Raw genomic sequence first — 20,996 nt, 5'->3', positions numbered from 1 at the left:
GTCTCTGGGAAGAAATATCACGTTCACACTCCAACTCAACGATCGCAACTGCTTTAGTAAACTCGTTTGCATCGGAATCCTGAGTTTTTCGAATTTGACAATAGGATTTAAATGCGTTCGCGCGAATCTTTTGAAAAATCATCTCTTTTATCTTTATTTGCTCCACATTCCTGTAATTAGCATAATTTACCAAATCTGAATGAAATATACCAATTACTAATACAAAATATTTAGTCAAATCAAGGAGAAAATATTCACAAATTCACTAATAGAATGCGCCCTATCAATGAGGAGGGGTGAGAGGTTAGAAAAACAAATGAGAACCCAATTGCAGAAGTTTCTTTCCTTTTGTCAAATGTGAATGCGCATTAGACTTTCAAAGCCTACATTTCACAGATGCTTCTAACGCTCGGAAGTTGGAAACTGCCAAGAATTCATGTAGAATGCCCTCAAATGTGTTGGAAAGATGCTGCATCTCCTTTTGCTAGTGGGACCAGGAGAAAGAATCCTAGGACAGTAAAGCTTGAAAAAGGATTAAATTCCTAACAATTACAGCCTGAAAAATATGAGGAAGAAGTTTCCTTGGAAAAGAGAAGTGTGGGGCTCAAACAATTGGGCCAGCAGCCAGTTTCTTGACAACTTGGTATAAATATCTTTTCATTATCGTTTTGAATTCACATTTCGCTTCATTTCCTAGCTCCTTCTTTTCCGTTTTGGGCATTTACAAGTTGATTGGGACAAGAATTAAATTGGCATTATTAAGGAAAATACTTCAACAAATCCTGTATTTTTCTATTATAACATTTTGTGCTCTATAACTGTCTCAAACTAATGAACCGTCTACATGCATAAATACATCGATACATGCATCCACACACATACACCCGTATTACATATATTTGCTTATATTTTGAGTGCAACATTGCAATTAGAATTTTTCCCTTTTTTTTTTTTGGTAATCTTGGTGGGATTTGTTGTATTGCATAAAGGCCCTCGAATTCTCGTTTAATAAGACAATAATCCTCTCCTAACCCAAGAATTAAGTGGAAAACCCCCAACCACAACCCCCGCCCTCCCCATCGAAAAAAAAAATATATATATATATACTTGGCACCTACTTCTTACCATTATAAAACCATCTATAAGTTACAATCAGGATTCACCAGGGCATCAAGCAACAGGTTCTTGCATATTGAAAAATATTTGGGCTGATAGTTTAGAAGTGGCCAGTTGCCAGGCTGCACAAGGGGTGACAAATCAATTAAATAGTTTCAATTTTAAACTTAGAAGTGAAGGAAGAGTGAAATACACACAAATAATTAGTAAATGAGATCTCTCTTTTTTTAAAGGTTTCGAGAGTTTACAGTGTCTCCAACAGGACTCCAAGGCACTCCACAACTGCTGACCCCGATAACAAAACTTCCACCGGAGAGCCCATATCCGCCATCGCTTCTGCTGAAAAAGCTGGCTCAGGTGAGCTTAATTCAACCATCCCATCAATTAAACGAAGAATACAAGAGTGGCCCATGTTTCAATTTCCTGAAATCTAATCAGTAAATTTATTTGTTGATGTTTTTGTCATAATTCAGACATGGTCTTTAGGAGATTTTTTGGTATGATGATTGGCTGCCTCGGATTAAGTGATCAGCCTACACTGCCATCTCCTTCTGAGGCTGCTGAAACACAGCCATTAGATCTAGCTGAAGTAAACAAATCACCAAGAATCAGGCTGAGTGATGGAAGATACTTGGCTTACAGAGAAGTAGGAGTCCCCAAGGATAAGTCCAATTTTAGAGTAATTTGTGTTCATGGCTTTGGCAGCTCCAAAGAAATGAACTTTTTAGCACCCGAGGTATCAGCAACTTTTTACTGATCTGAATCTTTTTGATTGATTGAATGAATGGATGTTTCATTGTTTACCCGTCCCAAAAGTTTACTTTTTGAATGTTGTAAAGATTTTGGGTATTGCATGTTCGTCAAGTTGGAATCTTGCTTTGAAATTTTATAGGCGTAGCATGAAACGGTTGAAATTAATGTCAGCTTGCTTGAAAATTAGATTGATTGGCTAGTTTTCAGTGTTAACTTGTATTAAGTAAAGGGGATTTTATCTATATCGGATTGATTAATAGTTCTTGCGGGTTCTAGGCTTTCATGTTTTACAGTTCTCTAGATTTGGTTTGCCATGAATATCTTTATTTCATGTGGCACGATTGTAGTATTATGCAGGTCTGCTTTAAGTTTCTGTTCCAAAATGTTCATAGTACAGATGGATGGTATTGGGCTCCAGGGTTTCAGTAGCCGAACTTTGAATATGAAACGCAGATTAAATAAGTCTGCATTTTCACAGTTCAATTTGGAATCATCAATCTTGACTAGCTCTGTTTTGTAAGTTATGGAGGAAATTAGCCTTTTTGATTTAGCAACACAAAGTAATTTACTGATTTAATGATATATGCAATTTACAAGGGTCAAGATAGTGCAGTTAATCTGGTTATTTGTGGAATGATGATGGAAGAGTGTAACTTTATACATGTGATGGAATGACTCACTAATGAATTGTCTACTGAACTGTGAGGGATCACCACTTTCAAGATTGACATACAACTAATATTAATAACAAGTAACTTTGTGTTTTCTCATTTGACTAAGATAATACAAAATGTATAGATGGGGTGGCCTTTACATTTGTCCAGTGAACCATTGTTTCATAAAGATTCATTATATAGAACAATCTCATTGTGTACTAGTCTCCAGGAACTAATGGATGAGTTGGGAATATATTTCCTCTTATTTGATCGAGCTGGATATGGGGAGAGTGATCCAAATCCAAAACGCTCAGTAAAAAGTGAAGCATCTGACATTGAGGAACTAGCTGATCAGCTAGAACTAGGACCCAAATTCTACGTAGTGGGAGTTTCTTTGGGTTGTTATCCTGTCTGGAGTTGCCTCAAACGTCTACCACATAGGTTAGAACTCACCTCAAAAACCGCCTTCAGCAGTTGTCGCTCCTATTTCAAACCAGCAAATTTTACATCTATCTATGATTTATGAGATGCAGGCTAGCAGGTTCTGCGCTCATAGTCCCTATGATCAATTACAAGTGGCGCACTCTTCCAAAAGATCTGGTAAAGGATGACTACCGGAAGAACCTTTGCCGATGGATTATCTGGCTTTTACGCCATACTCCTGGGCTGCTACATTGGTGGTTGACTCAAAAAGTTTTCCCCTCATCCAACGTTCTTGATAAAAACCCTGCATTCTTTAGCTCGAAAGACCTAGAATTCTTGAGTAACACTAAAGGATACCAGTTATTTGCTCAGGTAATTTTCTTTGTGCAATTTGTTTAAAAAGAGAAGGGAAGTTTGTTCTTACAACAATATCTTTAAATTTGTTTTAAATATCCTAAGCAAGGCACTAGTCTGTTGTATCATTTTGTAAAGCTATTTGTACAGAATGGATTTAAGGATCGCCGCACGTTTGAGTCCATTCGCAAGGACTGCATTGTGGCCTTTGGTAGGTGGGACTTTGAACCGATGGAACTAACTAATCCATATGCTGAAAATGAAAGCTCTGTTCACATCTGGCAAGGTTGCGAGGACAAGGTTGTGCCAGTTAAATTGCAAAGGTATGTTTCAGAAAGGCTACCCTGGATTCGGTATCACGAGGTTCCTGATGGTGGGCATATGCTTGTGTATGACAGTTCGGTATGTGCAGCCATCTTGAGGTCTCTTTTGCTTGGAGAAGATCCTCCAGAATACAAGCCTTACTAGCCAATCAATTGTTGGCTTGTTCTTGTAATCAAATTGATCATTCTGCAAGTAAATTGGATCACAAAGTGACATTTATTTGTTTGAAGGAACTTCCAGTAATGGCGGATATGTTTTCTATATTAAACTGTACATAAGCTAACCAAGTCAAGGGAAAAGGAACGGGAGCTTGAATTCCTTTTCTTTTCTTTTTTTTTGTTCTTTAATATATATTTTTTTACATCACCTAGAAAGCAGTAATGTTCTTCTTGCAAGACATAAATGTATCGGAAAGTGTTCTCAGTTGCAAAGCTCACATCTCTTTTATTTGTCTACCATTCTTGTCGTGTGCAAGTTGAAATAGGATCTTGTAAGTGGTCAACTACTGAAATAGAACAAATGTCACGTCTCTGATGTTATAATTTTTGTTTGCTTCCATTAATTTCTATTGTCTGTCCTGAGAAGAGGAAAACTGGAAAAGTGAGATGGACGTCAAGTTAAGGTTTGGTCAGTTTTTTCGTTTGGGCGGCGGAGGACCAAATGTTGGGGTGAGGACCAAATGTTTTGCTGCAATCTACACCCATATCAAGCATATACAATACAAAAAGATTGAGTGCAGATCAAATAATCAAAACCTAATCCTGTTCAATGAATATTGACTCGTGCATTTATTATCTTTTGCCAAAGATGTCTCAATTCAACCGGATTAAGAACATCAACTCATTGCCATTGAATTTATTCACAGGCTCACCGTTGAATTTCTTCCATCATACGCCTCCAAAATCCTGCAAAACAACAACAATACACATCATTCCTAGGATTGATAAGCTAAATTAAACCACTATTTTTAAAATGCGTGACTAAGATTATTGAGCATGGTATATTGTTCATATTGACAAATTTGTGATTTTTGCACCTTATTTTATCGTAGATTACAAGCTTCCTAATTTTTTTTTGGTTGATTAAAAAGAATTTATACTCCAGAGAAAAAAATAGGGAAAACATAAAATGAAAAAGAAAGTAAAGAAATAGAAAAAAACACTCCATATCTTCGTCAACTACTCGGCGAAACACCCCTCTTCAAAGTGCTCTGTTGGTATGATACAAGCAACTGCTGCAAATCTGGGCTGCCGCTTGGTCGCAACAATTTTAAGTGAGTTCTTTATTCATTGAAATTGCATATCTTTATTCAAATGGGTTTTTGAGTTGTTTACTTGTTTCTTGAATTCTTGCCACATGCGACATATAGTTTTTGACTTGAAAAATATCAAATTCTCAGATGGGTCATGCATATTTTCATCAGGTATCCTGTAATTTTTAATTTTTGTGGCTCTGATGATTATATGAGATTCCCTTCTTGCGTAGTAGTGGGTATTGTGTTGATTTCATATAATCATTTGCATAAGGGATAATTACATAAACCTCTTCTGAGGTTTTTGATAATTTCACTTAGTACTCTTAAAGTTTTAAAAATATCACTTACCTATCATATTTTCAAATTTTTGTAACATTCTCAACCCAATTCATATTATATGATTAAAATACTCATTTTACGAAAGGGAAAATAATTTCTTTCCAATAATGCCCTTCATTGCCTTAATTTTTTTAATTGTAAGTATAATAATTATATGTTTAAAATAAGGACAAAAAGCATGAAGATGTTCTTTTTTTTAAAGGAACAACATATAATAATTGCAACCATAAAATAATATGCTTTTTTAAAGTACAAACAAATAATAAAATTTTGTTTAACATGTTTTCAAATTACAAAGTAATTTTTTTTTCCTTTAATGTTTGTCTATTTGGTAATCTAAGGTCACATAGTAAGAAATAAACCCGATATTATTGTTATTATTATTTTTTGAAAAAATGTAGATTTCTTCTACAAAAGTTTTGTAATTTAGGAGGTCATTACAATTTAAAAACTTCAGTGTTTGTCCAATCTTTATTTATCCATATGTTTATCACATGCCCTTAGATTATCGAATGAGAAAAATATTTCTTTTTATGTAAAATGTTCTGATTGAATCTAATATGAATTGTTTAGAATATTTAATTTTTATTTATTTGAATCAATGTCTTGAAAGTTTAGAAAAGGAAAAAAATTTAAATTATATTTAGAATTTATTTGAGTTGTTTAGAAGATGAAAAAAGTTATTTTTCACATCTTTACAATATTTCAAATAGTTTTTACATACTTTGTTAATTATTTATGATTTGTCAATTTAGAATTTTGTACCCAAATTATAGATAAGATTTGTTAAAGGATTTCTCAACTCTAAACTTATAATTTTTTACTAAAAAACACATTCATCAAGTTTTAACAAATATGAAAGGATTTTAAATTGATTTGTCATTACAACTAAGGAATCACAATAGAAGGGCAACTTTGGAATGAAACAACTTTCTCTTTAAGTTGAGAGAATGTTACAAAAATTTGAAACTATGGGGACAAGTGATTTTTTAAAACTTTAAGGGTGCTAAGTAAAACTATCAAAAACTTCAGGGGAGATTTCTGAAATTATCCCTTGAATTTAATCTTTTGGATTATTCCTGACATTCTTCTAGGCCTAAAAGGTTTTCTTTTCTACTCTAGAGAGAAGTTGGTTGGCCTTCTGATGTAATCCTTATTTCTCATTTTTTTGGTAGAAATTTCTCATATTTTATGAGCATGCTTCACACACTCATGAAAGCTGTGAGATCAAGAAGTAACGTAGGAGTGATATCATACTCGATGAAAGGTGGTGCAAATTCACTGGAGATTGCGAAATGGGGTTTGAGAAATCTTGGGGACTGTCCAGAACATGCGGAGGAGAATGCTATGATTGTTAAACTGGACCTGAAGAAGCAAGTCTGCATTTCACTTTTGGTTGCATGGGTTAGTATCTGTAAAAAAACAATATATTCAGATTGATGTCTGTTACATTCTTCTGCAAGATATCTTTTTATTAGGATCATTAAATGGTGGATATTATTCCTTTCCATGGGCTTATATCTTGGAACTTACTTCTCTGTCCTTTTGGATGGTTTATCTTAATGCTGCACTCAGTGAACTGATACTACGTATAATCATATTTGTTCGCAGGCAATCTTTGATCAATTCTTATAGTCAAGTCATTTTTCTTCGATTTTGACCTTTGAAGATGCTGATAAAGTTTTATTTTCCAATTCCTTTTGGCATCTAAAGGAGGTAATTCCCGTTTAGCTCATAGAGTATTTGTTCAAGTGAAATATATTCAGTTTTTCTGAACTGATGGCTTGTATAATTCATCTGTTCAACTGCTGTTCTGTTAAAAGACATATTGTATTATTTCCTTTTATTATTTCTTTATTTGCTTTAATGATTCTACATATCAAGGAGACTAGATCAACTATTGTGGAGTCCAGTGCAACTAAGAAGATGGAGATGTCTTGAGGCTGAAATTTGATGATTCTGTTGAACTTGCTACAAGTTTATAAAGCCTGCTCAACAAATGAAACAAGCTATATATTCTAAGATAAATTCCAAGAGTAGGCTGCATGTGTGGTGTTATTGTTTCAGGTATAGTTTTACTTTATTGAGAATCTGCTTGGTGATAGATTGCACTCGTCTGACTTCAGGTGTTTGGATATGATCAGCAGTTATAAACTTGGTGTTTGGCTTGATATATGTGGGGATGCAGCTTTCTATATGCTATCAAACATGCTGCCTCTTTTTCCATCTCATTATATCCCATTTCACTTTTCACTTTGCTGTGCATTAGGAAAATGTATACTGATTAATCTAAGTGAGATAAGAGCAGCACTGTTCTGCATTTTGAAGTTCTCTTAAACCCGCATCAGTGTTAGAACAAATATTTTAACATTTGTTCTATCACTGCTGCTGCTGACATCAGTATTTTAGGGAATATTGTCATCTGTCACTGATACTCTTGTGAAACATTAAGTAATCAGGAACAAGCATTTTTCTCTTTCATTAGTTTTCCTTTCCTGGTGCTGTTAGGTAAGGTATTGTCTTGTCAAGGGAAACCGTAGATGATCCAGAAGAAGGTTATTTGTGTTAGCGTCAGTAATTACAGAGGAATTCTTAGGTTGCTTTTTCAAAGGTTATCAGTGGAAGGCACAAAACACTAGCCAGAGGCTCGAAGATATTGAAAATACTTTTCCATCAGGAAAATATAACAAAAGATGAGTAAACCAAACTATGTTTGTGAAGAATTTCGTAGGGCTTGTTGAGGATACTGATCCATGTTGAAGTCTACTTCAACTGTTCATAAGTGTTTGGAAAGGGATACAAAAAGTTGAAAACAAGCAAAGCAAGACAAAATGTTAGAAGCACCAGTTCTTGCATTAAGTTTCCAATAGGTCATGCTTGCAATTTTACATTGTCTCTCAACCATATGCTAAGGGTGTGGAAATTTTATAGGAGTATGAAGGATGTGTGGCATTCAGACATTGAGATCAGAGAACAGTGCTTGAAGAATTCTAAACATGGAAAAGTATGATTAGCAATATTTGCAGAAAAATCAGAAAGATAGAGATGACATGGGCAAATGAGTAAATTGGAGATATAACTGATTAGCTGGGAAATTGTTGTGTGATTGTTGGGGCTTCTTGAAATACAACAGATTGAGTGGTAACCACAAAGAACAGTGCTACAGAGCATCTTAAGAGTAAAACTCGTAATAATATGTTGTTCTTCTTTACACATTTCCTACTTAAAGATTTCATACGAAGTTGATGAATGGGCTCTCCAATTTTGAAGCATTTCTGGATGTATATTCACCAAGTTTACATTTGATTGAGTGTGTCATCAATTCCATTTGTCCATTTGCATTCTGCATGATGGACTTGTGATGGGAGAAGTTGCACAAAGCAAGGTGTTTATTTCTCTGTTGTTCCTACTTCATTGCTGAGAAATTGGAGTAGTGGCAAAGAAACTTCCATTGCAAGGTTTTAGGGAGACAAGCTGTTTAAACTAATTACCTGTTATCCCCCAGTGGAATATAGGGCTCTTCTTAGACATCAAGAATATTCATGGGCTCTATTCTGCTCTTGCAGAAATAAATGGGTTTCAGGACTTGTAGGAGAACTAGAGGCACCAAGGAGGGTAACAGGCAAGAAGTGCGGATTGTAATGAGATCATTGGAGAGTTAAAGAAATAGACCAGCTATATCGTGTGGGTTATGGTGAAGTATCATAAGAACTTGGGTTGGGTTTCTGTTAATTTATTGAAACTTCTATAGAGGGCAGAAGAAGGTACGCCGTGCAAAGAGCAGTCATGGAGAATTTCTTGGTTTGTTCTGCATACCAACTATCAAAGTAGCAACTGGAGCAATATCAAGGAGGAATGTAGGAATCGGAAGATGAGGGCTTTGGAGTTCAGATTAGGATGTCAAGAATAGGAGCTGCGACCTTCCCATGGTTTGTCATCTAAGCACTACAATTGCAAATCAGGACAAGTGGATATGTAGAGGAAAGATTCATAAATGTTTATTGTGAAACCTGATTGTATCATAAATTAGAAGGAAGACTAGAAGAGCATGGATTTTTGACAATCGAAGCTTCCAAGAAAAAAGTTGTTTTCAATGCTGTGCAGCTTAGCTGGTGATTCTGACAGAGAAGGAATTTTTAGCAAGGAAAATGGGGAAGACAAACCAATTGCTGCAGCACCTTAGATATGTTGACGACTTAAGGAGCATTGGGAAATCTTCTCCATGTTCTGTTTTAGTGGGCAATACTTTAGTTAGCCCAGGAAAGGTGCTGAAAGAACATTGGGAAACATTCAGCAGTCCTTTGGATGATAGGAGGAACATAACGTAAGGTTTTTCAGAGAGAAAGATGAACATTGTGGGCTTCATTAGCTTGCACAGTTGCTAAAACTTAATCTTTGTAATATTTGTTGATCTGAAAATATTTTGTGTTAGTGGAGATAGCCATTGTGGAAAATTTGAGGAGAAATAGTATTGCAAATGTGAAATTACATGTGATTTTGTTTAATAATATTGTTCCTTTTTTTGGGGGTTTTGGGGGGGGGGGGGGGGTTATGATTCAAGTAGTCGCATTCGGTATATGTAGGATATTTTTGACTATCTACTAACTTGGAGGTTGACCATGAAAAATCACCCCTTTCCAGTATTGCTTGTACTTGGAAATAAATGGGATCAGATCTAGAGATTTACTTTCAACACCCCCCTTTAAAACCAAACCCCCAAATGCAAAATTGAGCTGCAGCAGGCATGCAGATTTTGATTTAAATGTTCACTTATTTATGGATATGGATTTACAAAATTTGTGCATTGAGGACCTGAGACCTATTTCAAACATAATTGTTGTCTTAGTGTGGGATACACTAAAGTTTCACGATCACCTTGATTAAAGAACATGACATCCTTTTCGCTCTAAATACAAGACATTCTCACCTATGGAGCTGCTCTAATGCCAATTTGTCAGGCCAGTGAACTTGGTGGTGTGACCACAAGTCAACCAGCATAACTTAATCTGATTTTGGTCTTATGTTGCAGACCAGATATCTTATGCTGCAAAGCAGTACTGTGGCTCATACTTGTAAGACATTCCAAATCTTCTCCTATTTGATGCAGTCCTCAGACTCTCCTCGTCAAAGAGTGGATGTCCTTGTAGTGCCCTGGCACTGATAGAGTTCTTTTAAGAGGTTGGTTGTCTCCCCTTGGATTGAGTGCAATAGCATGGGTAACATCACCGGGTTTGTTGGGATCTGGGTGTGACAAAATGGTAGTGGAGCAGACCTGTAATACAAGATGTTTACAGGATGAACTTTTCATTTGTTTCTATACTTTGTTGCCTGCCACAATCTCCTGCATGATAGCTTCTCCTGTCCTACTGGTTGGCATGGTCAGCAATAAAAGAACTGGATTGCTTTACTTGTGATCAAGAACTATGTCGGATGTTTCTACCTTCAAATAATGGTGTAAGCAATGTTTTCTTTTTTTAGGATCCTGCAAAAATGATAATCATCCTGTAGAAACTGTCTTTGTCATCTTACTTGGATGATATGTTTCCAAATTATGAAGTAATAGATCACAAATTTGTTCCGAACTTATGTGGTGACAATATCCTGAACCTTCAGTTAAAGTTTTCAAAAAGAGGAGAGAAATTTATATTGAGAAAGTTGTAAATAAGTGCCACTGCATGGTGGTTCCTTGAGACAATATAGTAGTTGCTTGAAAACTTTGTTTCTGAGTAGTTTATTGATCAATTTGAGACTTTTTTGTGCAGAGAAACAATATGATTGATTCAAAGTTTGGATATGCTACTAAAACTTGCAGAGGTAGAGTAAATAACATATTTGGGACATCTTGCTTGGAGGATTTCTATCATGTCTTCAATCTTGGTTGGAAACTTTTTATCGCTTTTTGGTTGAGTTGTGTTATTTTATTAGTCAATTAAAGTTGCTGGTTTGCTGAGAGTCTTCTCATAAGCGTTAGTCATATAATTTCCTGTTTAAGAGACTGAAAAACTTTATAGTCAAGATAGTTTGGATTGATATTGTGTGCCTTCTTATTTATTCCACCTAAAATCTGGTATGGATGTATGTGCATGAAATTATTGGGGAGCTATTTTTTAAATTTTCCTGTCTCTCCATATAAATTATGGATTTAATGCATGTATTTGAAATTTTTGTATATGCTATGTAAATGAGTCATAGCAAAATCTTTCTCGTTGATTTCCTTTTCTGAAATTAGCATCTTTGAGACATTATATTTGTTTCTAAGATTGACTCTTTTTTTTGAAGCAGAGATGATTTTAAGTAGGGAAACAAGTCAACGAAATGAGTCGGATTAATCAACGCATTATATCGCATTCAGAATTTATAGGATTTAGGTGGTTGTAATGGTTCACTTACTTAAATGTTGGGTTTTACGAGTGACATAGGTGGTAAATTGTATGTTAAAACCAAAGAGTCTTGAGCAAAATAGCTGTAAAAGCGGTTCTGTTACTGTTCCAAAATGTATTGCAGACACTAATCTAAATGCTTCACATTTAGATTAAAACTGGTTTTATCGGGACTTTTGGAAGCTGTGGTTGGGCTACTAATTAGATAAATCAGTTATAAATTCTTACATTTCTAAACACAGCTAAACACAGCTAGGGTTTTCTTCTCCGCCGGCTCCTATACCAAAGTCTTTAGGATTGTTCTTTAACTGAAGAGGCTTATAGATGTGAAGATAACTGTAGAAGGAGAAGAGGAATTGAACTGGCTTGGGCTTTTTTGGGCATCTTCATTGCTGGTGCTCAAAAGCGTATAGATTATCTTATTCTTCCTTTCATTCATTTCATTCATTTCATTAGCTGAAACTTTTCTTGTTTTGTAGTCCCTTTCTTTCCCTCAAGTAAAGATATAATCTGATTGTCGTTGCGCTATTCTGGATTTTTACTTCATTTCTGATAGCACACATTGCTTCGATTTCCAAGAAAAACTTTAGGAATATTTGTTTGGAAAAACTAGGAAAAGTACATGTTTCTCACAATGTTAATCTAATATATATGCATTTACTAGTTTTTCTACGTAGCATTTGTAGGTTCATTGTTTTCATTTCTAGAAAATTTACAGGATTCAAATAGCCAAAACAGAACTAAATGAAGTGGTCTACCATTGATGTTTGATTACTTCCTTTCCCGTCCTGATTTAACTCCAACACAAGTGTTTCCAGAACATTTGATTACCTTAAAAAGAAGTTTCCAGAAAATTGAGATCATCATTTCTCCAATAAAAGTTGCATTCATGAGTGATGCATTTTATGTTTTCATACTTTAATAGGTTTAAACACATGTTTCTGTTTCATTGGACATGTATTTGTTGGTAACTGCATTGATCAGTCGGAAGGAATATTTGAAGCAAGTGATGCCCTTCAATATGAAGAAGGCTTAAAGTGTCTTGCACTGAATTTATTCTTAAAAGTAGTTAATAATAGTTAGCAATTAATCTGACATTATTTTGTATTTGGCTGTGGGTTTTATCAGTAGTGATACTAGAAACTGAGTATCCTGTTATTGGATCTTTTATCAATTTGAAAATCCAGGTTTTCATGCAGTGAATTGTCTAGTTCATAATGATCAAAGTGTTTATAAGTCTGGCTTTCCCACAGACATTCATCATGCTACAAACAATCTTGCTAAGTTATGGGTGTTTTAGAAGTCATTTGAAGTTGCTTGGGATATTGGTATTCTGGAAGTAGAGAGAGAGAGGAGAGACCTGATCGACATTGTCACAGAGAGCTCTCGAGTGAATTTTTGAGGCTGCTTTATATGCTGAGGGAGAGGATGAAGACGTCAATTGTTTTACTAAATCTAGTTTCTAAATCAAGGTTAGAATGAAATATATGCAGCAAAAGGGGGAAAAAAGGAGAAAACAGCAAATGTATGGAACAGAAAAAGTAGTAGTTATGACATCCTTTCTCTAAACCTTGACAGTGCTAATTCGAAAGACAAGAGTAAAAACATTCATTGAGGTTGGTCTAGTATGACACCCAATTTTAGAGCTTGTGACTTTTTCCTTGGGGGTAGGTAGGGAGGATGCTGCCCCTTCCCTTTCCCCAAAGACAAAAGAAAATGAAAAGATCAAAGGAATATGGAGAGTGGAAAAATAGAATGCAGAGAAAATTGAAAAGCTACGTCATATTGTTGATCTACACTAACTTTGGACAAGTAATATTATGATTAGGAATTATAAAGCTAGTTGTAGATATTGAAAATTGATGTTGTAGTTACTATATCTAGAGCTTAGCCTTCTAATGCTGCCTGTGTGAGAAGGATATGTAGCACTGGTTGTTCATCAGTTTTATTCCATATAATTTGTAGCAAGTTTTTTGAGGGTAAACCAATTTTACCTGGCATGTAGAGCAATGGCATTTGGAACAAGTGAAATCAACAAAATGGACCAGTCAATTGAGCCTTCAAAAGTAAGTTCTCCTGCAGCAGAGGGGAATAAGCTGGGAACTGGTGACACTTTGGAGGACCAGATAACAACACCAGAAGAGAAGATGAAAAATACTAGAAACAAGTATGCTGTACAGTTTGAAACTTCATCGTGAGTTTGAGATTGCAAGAAAAGATTAAAGAAAATATTGCTACACATTTTGTAGTTTTGAGAAGGACACATTTTTCTTAACCTATTATCTTTAGTTACGAGGGGGAAAAAGAGAAAATCAGTGTAAATTCTCTAATGCAAGTTCATAGTCCATTGATGCATTCCGTCTGTGTATTTTTTCCAGGCGTACAATCCATGATGAACAAAAAGCCAGCAGTACAATAAACATTGATAACTCCAGGATACCTAGAACAAATTCTATCTCACATGAAGATGGATCATCCTGTCATCTCTTATCTGGAGTTGTAGCGAATCTCAAACTGCCTACAGAAGAGAATGGAATGTCGGCAGGCATGGCCAATAACTGTAAACTTGCGCCTTCGACCATTTTGTCTGCTAATTACATAACCAATTGTGTTGCCCAAAGACAACATTATTCAATGACAAACGATGAAACCCTGACGCCATTGCAAGATTTGGCAACATCTGATCCAGGAAGTAGGTTTTGTAAGAACTATCCCGAAATGGAGAAAAATTGTGGCAATATTTTCTCTACAAATCTTCTTAACATGACAGAAGGATCAGGAGTCACAGAAAACAAATTTAAAGGAAAGGGTACTCATGCAGTTGGAGCATCTGTTGCTGCATATTGTGTAGCTGAAGCTTTTAATGGAGAAAGCAGTAATGATATGAAAAATCAAGGAAGGATTATCTCGGCAACAGTAGATGTCAATCCAGGAGCAGAAAAAGATGAAAGTTTACCTTCAACAAAACCAACTACGAGATGCAGCTCTACTAAAGATAAAAGGTCTTGCAATCTTCACTGCTCTGGATCTGGAAAGGGTTATTATAGTATTCTTTCCTACTTTTTCTGTTGTTTCTTGTTTTACCAAGTATTTGAAATATTGATTTCAGTAAATCTGGAAGTGTACCACCAAAAAAGTTGAGGAAATGTGAGGCATCTGTTCTTACTGGACCTAATTCAAACAACAAGCCTTCAGATATTACAGGTACAGTTTGCCATATGCTCTTGTACATTCATTGAAATGTATCCAAAAAATAAAAGACCTTATTTTTTTTTTATTCTGCTGCCTGGTTGGTGTCAGGAGCTTTGAAAGACTATTTTCATGTTGGAGTTTGTCTAGAAAGTTAGATGTAGAAATATTTTCACCAGCAAAACCCTCTTTGGAAGTTGATGGGATCAAAGCTGATGGTCTGTTTTCATGATGGTTTTGAATGATTTAGGAGGCATATCTGGGTGAATGGAAGGACAATATCTCTAGCCTGACCTGACTGTCCAATAAGGTCACTTTGATACAAATTGCTTGATGACTGTAACAAGCATATTTTTTTCTTTTAGAAAGATCAATTCATGGAGCTATCACGCTTCTTTTTTCTTAAACTGACTCAGTCAAGGGGCAATTGATATGTGAAATTTGAGTAACTATTAACCATCTAACATCAGCATTATATATTTGGAAGGCTGGATAGAAGCAGCGGAAAAACTAAATTACGCTTGTAAATTTTCATGGTTTGGGGTAGCCTTCCGGTGACTTCATGTCCCTTTCTTCTAGGAAATATGTAAAATTGGAGCGAGATTAGCCTTCAGTTGTGTGAACATCCAAAAAAAGAAGGTTCTGAGCCTACACATAGATAATTCTGCTATGGTTCAGTAATTGTGTCTCTCTTATGAGTCCAAATCTAGGTTGGTCCATGCATTTGACTCTTGAAGGATGGCAAAGAAGGGGCTGGCCTTGTACATAAGTGGAAGGGCTGACCCTAAAAGAGAGGTTCCTAGCATGAATAGAAATGATTATTGTGTCTTTCAATAGAAAAGTGAATTCAAGGTGCCTGTGAAAGGCAAAATAAATGATGATGCGCTCTAGATGAGGTTGTTTGAGAATAATTGCTGATGAAGGTCTTATCCGTAATCTAGACAAAAGGACTTGTCCTGGTTAAAGTAAGAGTTGCTAATGATCATGCAGGAGTAGTTTAGGAGTGAAGAGGTACCTATATTTGTTTTTTACTTAAATTTTCCTTGAGGACAAGATTTATTTGATGAGCTGATGTAGTTACCCCTGCAATCATATGTATTTCTCTGTCGAATGCTGTTCACAGCCATGATTCCTAGTCAGCTTTCTGTCTCACGTGATTTGTGTCATTTAGCATTTGAGTTCAAGAAGGAAATATTGCTCATAGTAACTCAATGCCACCTAGAATTGGACAGAGTGGAACCATGCCATGTGCATTTTCCACATCTAATCTCCTTTGTATGAGTTACACCTAGGCATTTTAGTTGATAAAGTGCTGGCCCAAGGGCACTCTTGAGGTGGTTGTGTGGATGGGATTTCTTTGTCATGAGCTTATTGCTTCCGGAACTTTAAGTGTAAATACTGTTTCTAAGCAGTGGTGTTTGTCCTATATTTCAAGCTAAGTGCTTGGCAGAGTAAATGTTCTTGAAATACTTACCCCATAATTAAATTACAAAACATGTCAAAGATACTGACTTTTCGTTAGCAGTGGTAAGTTTTCAACCTTCTGAAGTTACTCTCCTTTTGCACTTAAAGCGCTCTCTTTGAAGAACAAAAGGAGATGGCACTAATTGAGTGAAATGTACGATTGATATTTTAATTAATGATTGAAAACTTTGTAATTTGGGATTTACATTGCTGAAAAGGAATCAAGACAATGGGCTTATGGAAGCACTACGTGTGGTACATTATGTTGACTTAATATCAGGGACCTTAGAAGGATGTTAACAGGATGTATATGCCTGAATTCATAGTTTTAAGATGTTCAATTGGAAAGAAAATAGGGAGAATAATTAACACATAATTGAGTAAATCTGCCACTGTGGATGGGAATATGGAGTTAATGATTATGTAGGGGTAAGTATCAGGTCTGATTTACTTGAACTTTTGCTCGTGTTAAAAAAGACATTTATTTGAATTTCTGTCTTCTATGATGTTTGTAGTTGCATGCAATATATTGTTGCTCGTGTCTTGGTGACCTAGTAGTTTCTAGTTCTACAGGATTCTTCTGTAGTTTGCAACGTTGCATTGGGATGAACAGGATAAAGGATGACAGCATTCAGAGAAAATAGTTGACTTGTTTTGAAAACTGTATTAAAACTATTCTGAATGTACTTATCCAGGTGAAACCGATGATGATCACAAAGAATTGTTAGTGGCTGCTGGTTCAGTTCATAGTATACGCGGTACATATCTGAATCTTATCTGTTTTCTTAGACATTTATTCTTCATACTTTCTCAACATGAATGTGATCCTAGTGATATATATGATGTACCTGCAGAAAATGCCTGCTCTTTTCCATTTTGGAAGACAATGGAGAGCTTTTTTGCTCCTGTCACTTCTCAGGACATATTTTTCCTCAAACAAGAAGTAGTACCTAAATAAATTCTCATGCCTGATATATACATTTTGTATTTTGAAGTTTTAAATTCTTGATACAGCATCTATTTCTTACACGTTCTCTTCTTTTAACAGCTGAATTTTGTTGAGAACCTGACTCAGTCTCAGATATTTGGTGATGAATATGATAGACCGGTAATTAGTTGCCCATTTTAATACTCCTTTTTATTTTCTTTCATAAGTTTGCAATTTTCTTAATTTGTTTGGCAAAGATAGAACCAGCAAAATACAGGGATGAATACAACTAAGCTTTTGACTCAAGTAATTTGATTGTTGAGTTTATTTTCTCAGGGTGGCATTAGTAGTTCTCCTCGAAGGGAAGTCAGTAATTCAGATCAACAATCAATAACATCAACTGCTTTTGGTAGATCAAATAAGCCATCAAATATTGTTCCTCCATTGCTTCAAAGAGTCCTCTCAGCGTTCGTTAATGAAGATGGAGGTGCAGACAAATCTAGTTCAAATGAAGTAAGGATCATTTCTTTTCAGTGCATAACTGATGACCTTCATTTGTCTTCCTGTACCTACACAGGTTCTGATCCCCATTGCTGTGAGAGAGTGGAATTTGAACTTCAGCCAGAGTTAGATATGCAAGCTCAGAAGTATTCTTCTGTGTACGGATTATGTTCTAATAAAAGTGCTTCAACGTATAGCACAGGAAGTGTATCCAATACTTTCAGCAATCAAGGGCGACTGCAAGCAGATGAAGGCTTGTCCTATTCAAACGCAGGAATTTTGCATGGGAATAATCAAAATGATCCAATTTTAACACATGCTTCACAAGTAAATGCACCTCCAGGTTTTCCTTTTAATTGTTCATATCAGATGCTGTCTCCCAATGACAAACTATCTCTGGAACCGTGGAGCATTGGTTTAAATGCGGTAAGGATTTGACTGATCAAAGCTCTTTTCATTTTGGTCTGATCATTTTTCTAATTCGTCCTTTTCTAACAGCCTCTTCTAGACAGTAGAGAAGGATGGATTGATCGAGAAATTAAGCGACTTAGAGGGGAGCTGTGGCAAAAGGTTAGAGTGATTTCCTAAGTTTTTCAGTGGTTTTATATCTTAAAGTTTGCCATATTCACTAGCACCTAGTTATACTGTTTTGATCTCTCTCTTTTTCTTTTTCTTTTTTCTTTTTTTTTTAAAGCTTCTCAGCAGATAATTTTATGCGACTCTGTTTAGGAAAAAGCATGGTAACATGCATTTTGTCACTTAGTGTCAAATTTGTCATCTTTCACAATAACTTGATAGGTGTCAAATTCTTTCATCCCTTACAACAGATAATTCAATCTTGATAGGTTTCAATGGTGAAGAATAACTTGAGGAAAATTGGAAAAGCTATTAAATGTGAGCAAGACTTGGAGAAAAGGTATGGTCACACACTGTTTGAGTCTGAACTGATATCAGGTAGCTCATTCATTTTGTATATGAGAATAATGAGGTTTTTCTTTAGGAATCTTGAAGAATCTGCTATGGATCAGCTGGTTGAAATGGCCTACAAGAGGATGGTAATTGAGATAAGCTGATTCCCATGTTTTAATCTAGAATTTTAAACGATCAGTATTTGATTATCTAGTTCAGGTCTATAGATGAAACTTTGTGTCTTCGTCACTTCCTGGTTACGTGAACCATAGGTGCTACTAGCTTTTTATAAGTGCAAATTGCCTACTAATATCTGGATTGTGGGAAATTGTGATATTTTCTTTCATTATTTCATTTTGATTATGCTAGTATTAGCTCTAGTTTTAGGACAGAAAAGCGTTTAGAGTAAAGAAGCTTTAGCTCTTGGTTGATAACTATTTTTAACTGAAGGTACTTTTGCCAAGAAATTCCCTTGCCATTAGCTTTGCATTGGGAAGGAGGGTTGCTGTTTTAAGGCTTTATGTCACTGATAGGCCCCATGTGCTGTGCTTATTGTGCATGTATAGGGCATGTAAAATTCTACAGTGAGGAAAGGGCATGTATGGTTCTAGAGTGAGGAAACACTTTGCTAAGACTTGCATTCTCAAGTTTGTCATCTGAGTCCCTTCTGGTTGTTTTTTCCCCTGATTTTGCACCATACTTATTTGCCTCATGATGTGCTGTACCTTCCTCGTTCCCCTAGTCCGCACCCAAATACGGGCACCTAGTGCCATCAAGAATGAAAATGTAAAAGAAGAAAACTATTACAGCAGCAACGGATCCAAATGTCCCATTTGTTGAGGCAGATGTCATTCTGCTTAATTGTATTCGTTCTGTATAATCCAGGTTATATTCTTTGGTAAAACCCATGGCCCAGGGAGGGGGGGGTGGGGGTGTCCAAACTGACATGGGAAATCTCATGTCAAAGTGTCCATACGTTTTACATATCTCAAAACTCACAACATAATACATTATTCATCCCACTGGCCTCCGTGGACGCATTTGATTTAAATTACATAACTGGAAAGTAAAAATGAAGTGTTCTTGGGCTACTGATAAGTAACTCAAATAGTCTGTTCTAGTCATGTTGCTTGATTGTTGAAATCATTATTTAAATCATAATTTCTTTGCAAACAATTCTTTTTTACTTTTGTTGCATTCTTGAATATTTTTATTTTCTTTACCCAAATCAAGGAACTCCAAGGTCATTGTTGATCGAATCCCGTCTATGTCATGGAGTCACTTTGAGCCTTATTATTCAAATCAAGTATCTTTTTCAGTTCCAGGGTGGTTGGCGAAGCAAGTCTTCAAGGATTCGTAAAGTCTCTGAACGAGCTGCTTTGCCCTTTGTCAAACGCACTCTTGCTAGGTGCAAGCAATTTGAAGACTCAGGCAAGAGTATCTTCGGTCAGCATGATCTACTGAGCAGTATCTTATATAAACCTTCAACTGAGAAAGATCCAAGGCCTATTGAATGTGATGGCTCTATGATACTTGATAACAAATGTAAACGAGCTCATGGCAAAGCAAAGCGCAAATGTTCAGGTACTACTTTGTAAAAGTCTCTTCGTTATGAAAGAAATAACCAAAATCTTAACATTGTCTTTAGATGAGGATATATTCAGGCAAGAATGTATTCAGTCAGTGTGCTCTGCTGAGCGGTATCTTGTATAAACCTCCAATTGAGAAAGATACAAGGCCTATTGAGTTTGATGGCTTTATGATACTTGATAGCAAATGTAAAGAAGCTCGTAACAGAGCAAGATATTTGGTAAAATGAATGACAAAGTTTGCTTTTTGCTTTATTGTGTAGTCAACAGTCCAGTTTGACGCCAAAACATAATTTATTTTTCTTCTGGCGCTAAACAGCAGTTTTCTTTATTGGGCTATTCCAAATAATTGAGTACTGATTTTCAGAGATTGGTCCTGCGTTGGGTGCAATTCAGAGGCTTGACTCTCAGAATAATAACATGCAGAGAGGTTCTTCTGGGTTACAGGAGACTTCAACTCCATTAGACCCTGTAAAAATCCTTGGTGAGACTGAAGATCTTAGTTCTTTGTTGAAATTTGATGAAGAAGGCTTGTTAGATGGTGACCGTATAGGACTTGACGTGCCAATTCAGAAGTGGAGATGTTTCTGTAATGTTCTGCTTGTGAAGTGGCTGAGTTCTACTTTCCTCAGCATGAAGATTATTCCTTCTCTTTTCTTCTGCAGAGCAATTCCTGATTGATACAGATTTTAGGGTCTTCTTACTTCTTGGGGTTAGAATTTTTAAATTCCTGGTTAAGTCTGGTTTGCGGTATTGGAATGTTATTCTGACTGTTTGAACTCGAAATAATTTGACACTTTATTAGATGCTTGAACT

At 35.8% G+C, this 20,996-nt stretch overlaps 2 protein-coding genes across 2 annotated transcripts; both read left to right on the top strand.

Annotated features, from left to right (window-relative positions):
- The first annotated feature begins 1,165 nt into the window (after positions 1-1,165).
- Positions 1,166-3,992, top strand: LOC113751305. The gene is made up of 5 exons (XM_027295263.1): positions 1,166-1,473; positions 1,590-1,852; positions 2,755-2,966; positions 3,059-3,320; positions 3,453-3,992. The coding sequence occupies exons 2-5, from the start codon at positions 1,592-1,594 to the stop codon at positions 3,768-3,770; spliced, it is 1,053 nt and encodes a 350-aa protein (XP_027151064.1). The 5' UTR covers positions 1,166-1,473; positions 1,590-1,591; the 3' UTR covers positions 3,771-3,992.
- Positions 3,993-7,197: 3,205 nt separating this feature from the next.
- LOC113757805 lies at positions 7,198-20,959 on the top strand. Its single transcript, XM_027300940.1, has 15 exons — positions 7,198-7,287; positions 13,606-13,767; positions 13,979-14,602; positions 14,710-14,804; positions 16,949-17,011; positions 17,108-17,196; positions 17,302-17,361; positions 17,518-17,668; positions 17,759-17,889; positions 18,052-18,108; positions 18,181-18,252; positions 18,528-18,598; positions 18,683-18,737; positions 19,911-20,175; positions 20,548-20,959. The coding sequence occupies exons 1-15, from the start codon at positions 7,220-7,222 to the stop codon at positions 20,859-20,861; spliced, it is 2,277 nt and encodes a 758-aa protein (XP_027156741.1). The 5' UTR covers positions 7,198-7,219; the 3' UTR covers positions 20,862-20,959.
- Positions 20,960-20,996: the final 37 nt, after the last annotated feature.

The sequence above is a fragment of the Coffea eugenioides genome, chromosome 1 (genome assembly GCF_003713205.1).
Source record: "Coffea eugenioides isolate CCC68of chromosome 1, Ceug_1.0, whole genome shotgun sequence".
Lineage (NCBI taxonomy): Eukaryota > Viridiplantae > Streptophyta > Magnoliopsida > Gentianales > Rubiaceae > Coffea > Coffea eugenioides.
The sequence above is the reverse complement of the archived record's forward strand: the minus strand, read 5'-3'. Positions and strand labels throughout refer to the sequence as shown.